Genomic DNA, 14,079 nt, shown 5'->3' with positions numbered 1-14,079 from the left:
TTCCAAAAATATATATACTTTGAGTTGTGATCTAGCCTGAGACGTGTATACACTGGGTCGTGGATTGATTCAAGATAATATATATCGATTTATTTCTGTACATCTAACTGTGGACAACTAGTTGTAGGTTATTAACGAGGACAGCTGACTTAATACACTCAAATCTTTAAAACATAATAAAAATGGTTGTAATTATATTTTGATCATACTTTGATATATATATATGTACATATTTGTATAGGTTCGTGAATCGATCCGTGGCCAAGTCTTAATTCCGAGGAAGGAAATATCTGTGAAAGTGAGTTATAGTCCCACTTTTTAAAATCTAATATTTTTGGGATGAGAATACATGTAGGTTTTATAAATGATTTACAAAATAGACACAAGTACGTGAAACTACATTCTATGGTTGAATTATCGAAATCGAATATGCCCCTTTTTATTAAGTTTGGTAATCTAAGAATTAGGGAACAGATACCCTAATTAACGCGAATCCTAAAGATAGATCTATTGGGCCTAACAAACCCCATTCAAAGTACCGGATGCTTTAGTACTTCAAAATTTATATCATATCCGAAGGGTGTCCCGGAATGATGGGGATATTCTTATATATGCATCTTGTTAATGTCGGTTACCAGGTGTTCACCATATGAATGATTTTTATCTCTATGTATGGGATGTGTATTGAAATATGAAATCTTGTGGTCTATTGTTACGATTTGATATATATAGGTTAAACCTATAACTCACCAACATTTTTGTTGACGTTTAAAGCATGTTTATTCTCAGGTGAATACTAAGAGCTTCCGCTGTTGCATACTAAAATAAGGACGAGATTTGGAGTCCATGTTTGTATGATATTGTGTAAAAACTGCATTCAAGAAACATATGTCAATGTAATATATTTCTATTGTAAACCATTATGTAATGATCGTGTGTAAACAGTATATTTAGATTATCATTATTTGATAATCTACGTAATGTTTTTAAAACCTTTATTGATAAAATAAAGGTTATGGTTGTTTTAAAAATGAATGCAGTCTTTGAAAAACGTCTCATATAGAGGTCAAAACCTCGCAACGAAATCAATTAATATGGAACGTTTATAATCAATATGAACGGGACATTTCATCTTAATCGGGTTCGGGCCCGGGATTACCTAAACCCGACCCAAACCCGACCCGATGACATCTCTAGACTGCAACCATAAAACCAAAAGAGAACTCTCGATAACCAGCATAACCAAGAAGACCTGACGACCCACTCAGAAACCCTAGCAAGTCGAAACCCAACCTGCAGAAAATCGAGAGAAACAGTCAAAGAAACTCACTAGAGAACCAATTTATAGGAGTTTAGCGGTAAAACCACTTAGGCGGTATAGTAGTTTTCTTTGTTATAACTTTAGTTGTTGTTATGTTCCTAGTTAAACGCGTTTTTCTCACCCAGTTGGTGAGCCGTTTGATTAAGAATTGTAATTTTTAGCTAGTGCTCGGTTTGGATTCTATTGTTTCGGTTGTACGAGTTGATCTCCGGAGTCGTTTCTTAATGTTATCATTTTTTGCACAAAAAAATAAAAAATAAATAAAAAATAAAACCATGAATTGTTTACTTACAAATATATAAATATCAGGGCCGGCCCGAAGGGGTTACAAGGTTTACATTCGCCCCGTGCCCAATAATTTTAGGGGCCCAATATTATTTATTGGTCACAAAAATTACTAAGCCCAACTGCCCAAGACTTTTAAAAGTGTAGATATATTAAGCACAAATAAATAAATTTAGGTTTTGTTCTTTATTTATCATGGCCCAAGTTATTAATTTATAGTGTATTCTTGTTTGATTCTTCACCAATGTGGGATAAAATACATTAACTTATCACTTATCAAGTGGACAACAGATAAAGAGAGGTTGTGACAGAGCATTGAAGATCATAAATTATGCTGTATCTGTATAGTTGGTGTGTTTCATTTATTGAATAAAGTAAAATTAATAATCTTTAAAATATCTTTAACGATTGATATATTTGTCGTTTTTTTTAATTAGCTTATATTATTCATTAGGGTCTAAGGGCCCTTTTTTCATTTCATCCAGGGCACTCAAATTTTCGGGACCGGCACTGATAAATATACTGTATATATTTTCTCATAACCAGAAAAATTAACCATGGATAAATCCAGCTGATAAACCTCTTGAAAAAGCTAAGTTTGTTTTTATTTCCAACTTTTACTTTGCTTGTTTGTATAAAGAAAACACCTTTTTTAAATCATGCATCTTTCATGTCTAGTGAGAGAAACCAAAAAGAATCATGAAGGTGGGGTTTTCTCTTCAAATACCTTTTTTGATTTTTAAAAGACTTTCACTTTCAGTTTCTTCATTTCATGATTCTCAAGACTTTGATCAAAAGTTTGAATTTTTCATCTTTTCTTTAAATTTCACTTTCTGGGTCTTGTTTAATTCAAGATTTCACACAAAACCCACTTCTTTCCGAGTTTCATTTTAGGAAAACAATAGCTTCTGGTTTGCTTTCAAGATTCTCAAGCATTTGATCAAAGGTTCAAAATTTTATGCATTTTGTAATAAATAAATCCTACCCCTGGGTTTCGTTTAATTCGTGATTCCATACAAAACCCATAATTTTCTTTATTCGATTTCAAAATTTGATATTATGAGGGCAGGAATAAGTACAATCCTGCAAACCCTTACGCCTGAATCAGCGAACGTTTTAAATCATTCAATAGCAGAAGCAGGGCGTCGTAATCACAGCCAAACGACGCCGCTTCATGTCGCAACCACACTTCTCGCCGCACCAACGGGATTTCTTCGTCAAGCGTGTATCCGGTCCCACCCAAATTCATCTCACCCTCTTCAGTGCAGAGCACTTGAGCTCTGTTTTAGCGTGGCGTTAGAAAGACTTCCTTCTAATGCCACGTCATCTCCGGCAGCAGATGAGCCACCTGTTTCAAACGCGTTAATGGCTGCATTGAAACGGGCCCAGGCCCATCAACGCCGTGGTTGCCCAGAACAACAACAACAGCCTTTATTAGCTATTAAAGTTGAGCTTGAACAGCTTATTATTTCGATATTAGATGACCCGAGTGTTAGTCGGGTCATGCGAGAAGCCAGTTTTTCGAGCCCGGCTGTTAAAGCTACAATTGAGCAATCTTTGAATAATAATGCTTCTGTTGGTAATGGAAATGGAAACGGAAATCATATCGGATTTTTAAAATCTCCGATGCCGATTAACCGGAATTTGTATTTAAACCCAAGGTTTCAAAGAAATGATGAAACATCTGTATCATCATCATCAACATCTTATAATAATCTGTATTTAAATCCAAGGTTACAACAACAAAAACAGGGGAATTTAAGTTTGAATCATTCAGGTCAGACAAGAAGTGATGATGTCACAAGGGTCATGGAAATCATGTCGAAATTAAAGAAGAATAACCCGATTTTAGTAGGGGATTTCGAGCCCGAATCAATCAAGAATGAAATCTTGATGAGAGTTCAAAAGGGTGAACTTTTAACACAAGAGGTATCAAACAATGTTGAGGTGATTTCACTCGAATTTCAAAATGATAAATCAATGATTCCAAAGAAAATTATGGAATTAGTAATGGATAATGGTGGTGGGGTTAATAGAAGCATTATTATAGATTTAGGTGATTTGAAATGGCTGGTTGAGCAACAAACTAATGTGGTTGAATCCGATACTGTTCGGAATATGGTGGTAGAGATGTCGAATTTAGTGACTAAATTCGGGTCGGAAAACCGTAACGTTCGGTTGATTGGAACTGCTACGTGTGAGACTTATTATAAGTGCCAGATTTATCATCCATCAATTGAAAGTGATTGGGATATACAACCTGTCCCAATTTCATCAAGATCACCTTTTTCAAGCAGGTAAAGATTCAAACTTTGATGTTTTTTTAGTTAATTCCATATAGATAATGACTTAATGAGTCATTAGATTATGAACTAATTTGGTTGAAGTTAATGTATATATAGATATGGGAGTAATGGGATATTCGGGAGTTCGGTTGAATGTTTTAGTCCATTTAAGAACTCAGCCCGAATGCAACCTTGTTGCACGAAATGTTTTTATGATTATGAACAAGAGCTAGCGAATTTAAACGAAGTTGAGAATTCATGTGCCGAGGCTAAGAGTAATCTGCCTCAATGGTTTCAAAATGCAAAGGCACAAATTGGTGAAACTGAAACGGGAAGTGATACAAAAATGTCTCAACGATCTCGGGTACTAGATTTGGTCTCTTTATATTTTGTTATATAGGATGCATAATGTGTTTATGTATTTATGTAAGATTGTTTGTTTTTTGTTTTGCGCAGGTTAATGGTGAAGAATTGTTGAAAAAATGGAGTGATATATGCTCGAGAATCCATCCGAACTATAATCAAAGTCCTACATTTGCAAGAATGATGACGGGTTTGGTACCAAACATACCTCTTGTAACGACGTATAAACCAAACGGGCTTCTTGATCAAAGTCAACTCGGTCAACTGCAGGAGGCTCCTGGGAGCCCGATTCATACAGAGTTAGCTCTTGGTCCGAAAGAGGTTCATGAGGATCTATCAGTTAAAGACTTTTTAGGATGCATTTCATCTGAACCGCAAGCCAAGGGTAAATTCGTCAATGCAGCAAATGCATACTCCTTCATGAAACTTTTCAAGGGCCTAAAGAAAAAGGTGTGGTGGCAGCCAGAAGCGGCTTCTGCCATTGCGACAACCGTAACACAGTGTGGTAATAAAGGTAGTGTGTGGTTGTTGTTTGCTGGTCCTGATCGGGTGGGCAAGAAAAAAATGGTGTCGGTTTTATCACACCAGGTTTGTGGGGCCGACCCAATCACTGTTTACCTTGGGTCGAAGCGTGATGAAAATGAACCGGATATTGGATCTCGTGGAAAAACAGCGTTGGATAGGATTGTTGAGGCTGTTCGTAAGGACCCAGTTTCGGTTATTGTGCTTTCGGATATTGATGAAGCGGATATGGTTGTTCGAGGGAGTATAAAACGAGCAATGGAGAAAGGTCGGTTAACGGATTCTTATGGACGCGAGATTAGTCTCAGGAACATTATATTTGTTATGACCGGGAACTGGTCTGCACCCAACCTGCTCGATGAAATGCTTGATGAAAAGCGGTTGCGTTTAGGTGCAACCCGTAGTTTGGAACTAAAGCTAATGGTTAGTGAAAAACGGTTAAAAAGGTGCGCCGATTCGGTTAATGTTTCTACGAAAAAACCGAAGAAGACGGGGTGCGGGATCTCACTTGATCTAAACCTAGCAATGGATGTCGAGGAAGAGCGAACAGACACAAGCGATGTCACTATCGAGCAAGGAGATGAGAATCCACATTTTGCAGCTACATCGGTATCTATACCACACGAGCTTGTGGGCCCTAGTGATGGTACGGTTGTCTTCAAGCCCGTAAAATTTGGGCTCATTCGTTGTGAAATCGAGAAAACAATCAGGAACACATTTTCAACGGTGGTGGACGATAAAATGTCCATTGAGGTCGATGAAGCAACACTGGACAACATTTCATGCGGGCTGTGGTTTGGGCAAACGGGCCTAGAGGATTGGGCTGAAAACGTATTGGTACCAAGCTTTCACAAGCTCGTAGGATGCTTATCGTCTGCAGTTCATGAGGTTGTGGTTCATCTTGAGTCTGATCGCGACCTGGATCAAGCAAACCATGACCAACATCAAGATCCGCTGCTAAGCAAAGTTAGTGTAATGGTAGATACTAGTCACACTAGTAGTACAAATTAAGAAAAAAGTTGAGAAGTCAAATTTGTAACTTCTATTTCTCTAGGGATCACATTTGTAAATAGACAAAGTCTCTAAATAGTGAAGGAAAATGGGTAATATATTAACCTTTTGAAAATTTGTTATTTAAAAAAATAATTAAAGCTATAAATACGTGTTATATTTTCATTTTGTTTAATGTAGATTATATACTTATAAATATATCAGTGTAAGTCACATAGTTTCAAAAAGTGTATTAACATGAAACACACTGAACTTATTAACCGGATAAAAAAACGAGATGACGTGTCATCTTTGTGGAAAATGAAGTTACTGGTAAATCGGAACAAATCATTTTTTTATATAGTCTACATCGGAACAAAACTGAAAGTATATGACATATTTGTAGCCAAATAAAATTCAAAACAATGCTAAATGATTAATTTTCACGTTCAGTAGTTAACCAGTCACTATTTGTTTACATTAGCACATTTTTTGAAAGTATACGACTTACGCTAGTATTTTGTGGATATATAACCTACAATGGAAAGTGAAAGCATGAGACGTATTTATAGCTTTAGATATTTGTTAACAACTGAGGGTTCACTCTGCGATTCACTGCATATTCTTATATTCTTATAAGTAATAATAATAAAAAAAATAAAGGGAAAAACTGTTTAAAAAAAAAAAAAAAACTTTATCCTTGAACTTGAGGTAATTAACTTCTTGCTATTGTCAATAGTGACCATAACTAGATAATTATTATATGCGGAGTATATGTTTAATTGTTCTTATTTTTGCTCACAATTTTCGTTTATTACATTTAGTATATTTACATAAAAGGCAGCTTGAACATTTGTTGATTCATCGTCACTTTTGTACTTTCAAACAAACCAAAAGACAACTTTCCTTCTAATCAAAGACTACTTTTGAAATCAATCCCTGATATCTTTTTCTAATTCTATTTGCATGATTCAAAGTTGTGCTATTTGAGTGTTATTTAAGTTAATTGTTGATGGTCCTATTTCCAAATCAATATAAAGCTGAAACTCTATAAATCTTTATTTAGGTTTTGATAGGTTAGTAAAATTCATGAGTTTCGACTGAATTATATTAGAATTGTTTCTTATTTAGTTTCAAACCGTTTAATCCCAATATAAATAAGTTAAAACCAAAATTGAAAACAATTTTTAGATCAGTTTTCAAATTATGTTATTTTTTTTATTTTAATATGCGAAGAAGAATATATTATGACGTGAAGTTATCCTCCAAGAGTAAAAGATTCGAGAAAATTTTGAAGATTGGAAAAAAGATTCAAGGGGTTTTGTGGCTATAATACGTGGTTGGGATCATAAGGATGTAATGGGTTGTATTTTTTTTTAATATGTTCTAATTTTTGTACCTCATCTCACTGATGGTGAGTTTTGTGTTTGTTCTGTTGTTTGGAATGAAATTATAAGTTTTTTTTTTTTAAATGTATTTTAAATTATTGTCAGAAATCTCATTACAAATGTAATACTTTTTAGTTAACGTAGATGTTATTGAATTATTAATGTCATGGATATACATTATTTTTTGGCGAAAAAATGAAATCAAATTAATAGACGGCACTTTTCATCTAAACAGATTATTAATGTAATATTTTTTACTTATTTGTTGAAGATGTTTGTGGATGATGAATGAATGATAGTAAAAAAAGGTTGGTGCTAATGTGAGAGAGAAGTTTAACGGATAGGGTTAATGATAAAAGAGTGATCTATGTTACAACCATTACATGTCGTATACTGTTTAAAATAATACTTATTCCAAACTTATATTGAACAAATAATGGTCACATGCTTATATGTAGGCTTCTAGATTAAATTTCAGGTGCTGATATATTATATGTAGGTTTCTCGATTAAATTTTAGGTGCTGATATACAATTGTTTAGAACTCTAAGGGTCGAGATAAAGATTACGAATCGAAAAGTTATTAGATTGAAAGGTTGAATGTCACGAAGTTAGTTAAAAGTTTTTTTTCTTCTTCCTGTTTTCTATTCGGGATATTCGCGAAGTCGAATATTATAACCTCATACTCTAATGTACGTGATTTAACTGAATTAATTTGTGACTGTTTATAGGCTTCTTGCAAGAATATCATAGCCTCAACTAGAGCATCAACTACTCTCCTATTTTGTATTCGTGATTATTCTCAAGTGAAAGAAATGTGTGTATGCATTCTATAATGTGAAATAACTTTATGTCTAAATTCTTGTAATCGAGACATTAGACTTTTACACGTTTTTTTAACATTATACCAAAAGGAATTTTTTTAACAGTGATTTATGGAGTAACATTAATGATATAAAGTTTTGTTCAATATAGTCACATTTCATAGTTTCTATAAGTTAGGCTTTTTCCGATAGTGACTCGATTCCTCTTAATTAGAAGCTTAATTTGTGACAAATTTTGATGCCAACAATGTGACCGCGAAGTTTGACCTAGCTGGATGTCCTTATCCTTAGTCGGGCCAGTGGCCCACCATGGACGCATACTTAAATCGATATTATGAAAGAAATGGATTTAAATTTCGTACTTGATTCTTGATGTTCTAATCAGATCGTACAAAAGGTATTAAGTACTAGTATATAACCATAAAAAATCGTTACAATAACATAAATTAATTGAATAATACGTACAAAATCATTTTACTTTTTTTTTTCAGAACTGCAAAATTTCATTAAAGAACACCCGCTTGCAAGAAGCTAGAAAAGGCTAAAAACCAACCATTACAAGGGGGATGAAAGCCACATATTGCGACTCGACACTTGCTTACCTCTATATTTGACATATTGAAAAGAAATATTACAAATATTATAGAATGAACAATCTTTCTTCGGGCGCTTATCACATTACTTTTTATGTAATATGAAACTTTCAATTTATTCATTAAACATTAAACAGTTATACGCTTTCAGTTTTGTCCCGATTTAACTATATACCCCAAAAATTATCATAATAGTCATAAACCTTCAAAATGCGTGTTAATGTAAATAAAATGTGACTAATTATCTGCTGGACCGATAAAACTTGTCATTTCTTTTTATTAAACAAGTGAAGTTAAAGCTAAGAAGCGATCATATACTTCTATTTTTGTTAAGGTATAAGCTATGTAAAAAAAAAAAAAAGACACTATCATTTCTAATACACAGGAAAAAAAAAACAGTTTATCATTATCAACATTGTAACTATCATTATCAACATTACAAAATTAAAAATAAAACTTGTTTGATTACATAAAAATACCTTTCAAAAGACTCATATCCAAACCAATTTGTTAGACTAAACGATTCAAACACAGATGAATCAAAACACATATGATTCGATATTTATACAACAATTCTTATAATAGGATGACTGATTCATTCATAATCATATTTTGTGAATCGATATGAATACAAAAGTTCAAAGTAATTGAAATAAAATGTTACATGAGTTTATATACTGTAGGTTGAAGACAAAACGATTCCTTTCAAATAATAATCGCCCGAAGGTGATTGATTACAGAACTTTGATGGATCGACATTTAATTATAAAATCGAATTGGAAGCTCAACTTATGCCAGTTCGCGATTAACAATTTCATCTTCTTGTGGTATTACAGTTTTCGATTGCCAAAACCCTAATAAAATTACAGATTAAGCAAAACCCTAAGTGAAACTTACAACTTATGAAGATGGTTATATTTCGATCCAATTGAAGGCCCCATGTAATGCTGTTTCTTCTTTAATCGATCCCCATTCTCAATTGATTGGACTTAAACGACAAGCACATGATCTGCAATTTTTGTTCTTTAGCAATTTGGAGAGAGAAACAATTGAGAAAATGAATTTACGGTAACTGTAATAAATCGAGATTAAGGGTACTGTAAAATAGGCGATCGAATTCTGCTTGTTGAGCAATTTTGAATGCAAGGCGACTGTGGATTTGTTGATCGATTGTAATCAAACATCTTCTAGGGTTAAGTTTGCGAAAATGGGGTTCCTGAAACAATTAGGGTTCATGTATGGCTTAAGTAAATGATAATAGCGTGACCCTTATTCAGATGTTTTCCTCCGTCAGTATAATGTTTAAAGGGTATTATGGGAAGGTTTGTGATTAACAAAATAGTTATAAGGTTATACCCGATAACAATCCCTAATACAATAAAGTAATCGATTTTATCGCAGAATATGGTGGTTATTCGCTTATTTGGTAGTTCAAGTAATTACAGGGGTATTACAAAAAGTATTAACGAAAACGGACTTAAAAAGAAGAATCTAGAGCACAAATGATGAAATCAAGTTACGACCCCGAAAACTGACAAACACAAGCTGCCAAAGACAAGCCACACGGGCTGCCATCCAAGCCACATGGGCTGCCCTTCGGCAGACACGGGCTGCCACACAGACCAGATGCACGGGCACTCTCCACGGGCAGAAGGAAACACAGGTAGTCTACACAGGCAACCAGAAGAAAACACGGGCACTCTCCACGGCCTGCCCATATTTCCACGCGCATCCTCAACGGCCTGCCAGTCCCGATTTTGCCCTATTTGAAGGCTTATTTGTCATCCATTTCAACACACACTTCAACACACAATCTACTCTCAATCTCACTTCTTTCTCTAGTTTCTCTCTCTAGAATTATGATAATAATTATCGATTAGCGGTAATTACCTAGAGTAGGCGTTAAACAGAATCTGTATACGACTGGAGGTGCGTCCGAAGTTATCACTTTTGTACTTTCAGAGCTCGATTAATCGACGGTACACTTATCTTCTTATACTATCTTTTATAACATCTTTCATTATTCTATTGATAGATGATATTGTTGCCATAATTAACGAGTAGTTATCTTTTAGTGTATGTTATGTCGTAGTTAGTTACGATGTTGAAATAATGAATGTGTAATGTGATGCTATTATGATGCTCTCCGATTATGACTAAACTCAATCGCTTTTCCAACTAATAGAACGTGGTTATAGGCTCTGTTATTGGAAAGTTGCTGTAGTGACCCGAACTTTTCCATTATTATATATTATATGAGATTAATATTTACATGAATAAATGTTTCTAACATGTTAAGCAATCAAACTTGTTAAGACTTGATTAATTGAAATGAGTTTATGTAGACAATTGACCACCCCGTTTGCCTGATAATTCACGAACGTCATAACTTGTGATAATTATATAATCGTTTTATTTTTTTATGATGTAAGTTTTTATTTTATATATATATATATATATATATATATATATATATATATATATATATATATGTATATATATATATATATATATAAAAGAAGAAATACAATTAAATCAAAGATGTACAACAAAAATACTATTTGCTACAGTAAAACACTATTTGCTACAGTAAAACACTATTTGCTACAGTAAACACTATTTGTTACAGTAAATTTTCGCTTTGCTACAGTAAACTACTATTTACTACAGTAAAATACTATTTGCTGCAATAAAAAACTATTCGCTACATTAAAATAGTATTTGCTACAGTAAAACTATTTGCTACAGTAAACACTATTTACTACAGTACATTATTTACTCGTATTCAATCCGTATTCGTACTCGTACAATACACAACTTCTAAATATATATACTGTTGGTATATACACTTCAATGATCAGCTCTTAGCAACCTTTAATGAGTCACCTAAACATGTGGAAACTATCATTTGGCAACTAGCATGAAATATCTAACAAAAATACAAACTAATGGAACCTTATATTCAAGGGTAGGATCACGTTTTTCTTCACCAACCATAAACACATTTTCATTCCAACTTTTATGCATCAAATTACTCTCTATCAATTCCTCTCTTATTGTTCTAAGTGTTCTTTATCATTTTCTTCATAATCTAGCTCAATCTAGCTCAATCTAGCTCAATCTAGTTAACCTAGATCAACATACAAAACAACTACTCAAGAACACTTCATAAACACTTTAAAGTTTACAAGTTTACTTTCAAGCTTTCTAATCCATTCCAAGTAATCATCTAAGATCAAGAAACCTCTGTTATTTATAGTAGGTTATCATTCTAATTCAAGGTATAATTCATATTCAAACTTTGATTCAATTTCTATAACTATAACAATCTTAATTCGAGTAGAAACCTTACTTGAACTTGTTTTCGTGTCATGATTCTACTTCAAGAACTTTCAAGCCATCCAAGATCCTTTGAAGCTAGATCATTTCTTGTCAATTCCAGTAGGTTTACCTACTAAACTTGAGGTAGTAATGATGTTCATAACATCATTCGATTCATATATATAAAACTATCTTATTCGAAGATTATAACTTGTAATCACTAGAACATAGTTTAGTTAATTCTAAACTTGTTCGCAAACAAAGTTAATCCTTCTAACTTGACTTTTAAAATCAACTAAACACATGTTCTATATCTATATGATATGCTAACTTAATGATTTAAAACCTGAAAACACGAATAACACCGTAAAACCGGACATACGCCGTCGTAGTGAAACCGGGGGCTGTTTTGGGTTAGATAATTAAAAACTATGATAAACTTTGATTTAAAAGTTGTTCTTCTAGGAAAATGATTTTTATTATGAACATGAAACTATATCCAAAAATCATGGTTAAACTCAAAATGGAAGTATGTTTTTCAAAATGGTCATCAAGACGTCGTTCTTTCGACTGAAATGACTACCTCTTACAAAAACGACTTGTAACTTATATTTCTGACTATAAACTTATACCTTTTCTGTTTAGATTCATAAATTTCAGTTCAATATGAAACCATAGCCACTTGAATCACTCAAAACGGATTTAAAACGAAGAAGTTATGGGTAAAACAAAATTGGATATTTTTACTTAGCTACGTGAAATTTATAACAAATCTATACAAATCATAACTTAACTAACTTATATTATATTATACATGTATTCTAACATATATTATGTAATCTTGGGATACCATAGACACGTATACAATGTTTTGACATATCATATCGACCCATCTATATATATTTTTTGGGAACAACCATAGACACTCTATATGCAGTAATGTTCGAGTTAGCTATACAGGGTTGAGGTTGATTCCAAAATAATATATATACTTTGAGTTATGATCTAGCCCGAGACTTGTATACACTGGGTCGTGGATTGATTCGAGATAATATATATTGATTTAGTTCTGTACATCTAACTGCGGACAACTAGTTGTAGATTACTAACGTTGGACTGCTAACTTAACAAACTTAAATCGTTAAAACGTAATAAAACATATTGTGAATATATTTCGATCATACTTTGATATATATGTATATATTTGTTATAGGTTCGTGAATCGATCAGTGGTCAAGTCTAATTCTCAACGAATTAAGAATCTGTGAAAGTGAGTTATAGTCCCACTTTTAAAATCTAATATTTTGGGATGAGAATACATGCAGTTTTATAAATGTTTTATAAAATAAACACAAGTATGCGAAACTACATTCTATGGTTGAATTATTATTACCGAATATCACCCTTTTTAGTCTGGTAATCTAAGAATTAGGGAACAGAAACCCTAATTGACGCGAATCCTAAAGATAGATCTATTGGGCCTAACAAACTCCATCCGGGTTACGGATGCTTTAGTACTTCGATTTTATCATGTCCGATGAGAGTCCCGGAATGATGGGGATATTTTATACGTGTTCTATTAATGTCGGTTACCAGGTGTTCACCATATGAATGATTTTTATCTCTATGCAGTTTATGCGAAATGCCTGATATGAGATGGATGTTTATGAAAAATGAAATCTTGTGGTCTATTATTACAATTTGATATATATATATATATATATATATATATATATATATATATATATATATATATATATATATATATATATATATATATATATATATATATATATATATATATATATATATATATATATATATATATATATATATATATGTTAAACCTATAACTCACCAACATTTTTGTTGACGTTTTTAAGCATGTTTATTCTCAGGTGATTATTAAGAGCTTTCGCTGTTGCATGCTAATTAAGGACAAGAATTGGAGTCAGCATGCTTGTAATATATTGTTTAAAAACTGCATTCGGAGATTTAAATCGATGTGTAATATTATTGTAAACCATTATGTAATGGTCATGTGAAAAATGTTATCTTTTAGATTATCATTACTGGATAATCTACGTTATGATTTTAAAACCTTTAACGATAAAATAAAGGTTATGGTTTGTTTTAAAAACGAATGCAGTCTTTGAAAAATGTCTCATATAGAGGTCAATACCTCGCA

The 14,079-nt window shown here is 32.8% G+C and overlaps 1 protein-coding gene across 1 annotated transcript; it reads left to right on the top strand.

The window, feature by feature from the left end:
• The first annotated feature begins 2,629 nt into the window (after positions 1 to 2,629).
• On the top strand, positions 2,630 to 5,787 carry LOC139887719 (protein SUPPRESSOR OF MAX2 1-like). The gene is made up of 3 exons (XM_071870781.1): positions 2,630 to 3,903; positions 4,009 to 4,255; positions 4,348 to 5,787. Exons 1-3 carry the CDS (start codon positions 2,666 to 2,668, stop codon positions 5,785 to 5,787), a joined length of 2,925 nt encoding a protein of 974 aa, XP_071726882.1. The 5' UTR covers positions 2,630 to 2,665.
• Positions 5,788 to 14,079: the final 8,292 nt, after the last annotated feature.

The sequence above is a fragment of the Rutidosis leptorrhynchoides genome, chromosome 2, assembly GCF_046630445.1.
Source record: "Rutidosis leptorrhynchoides isolate AG116_Rl617_1_P2 chromosome 2, CSIRO_AGI_Rlap_v1, whole genome shotgun sequence".
NCBI lineage: Eukaryota > Viridiplantae > Streptophyta > Magnoliopsida > Asterales > Asteraceae > Rutidosis > Rutidosis leptorrhynchoides.
The sequence above is the reverse complement of the archived record's forward strand: the minus strand, read 5'-3'. Positions and strand labels throughout refer to the sequence as shown.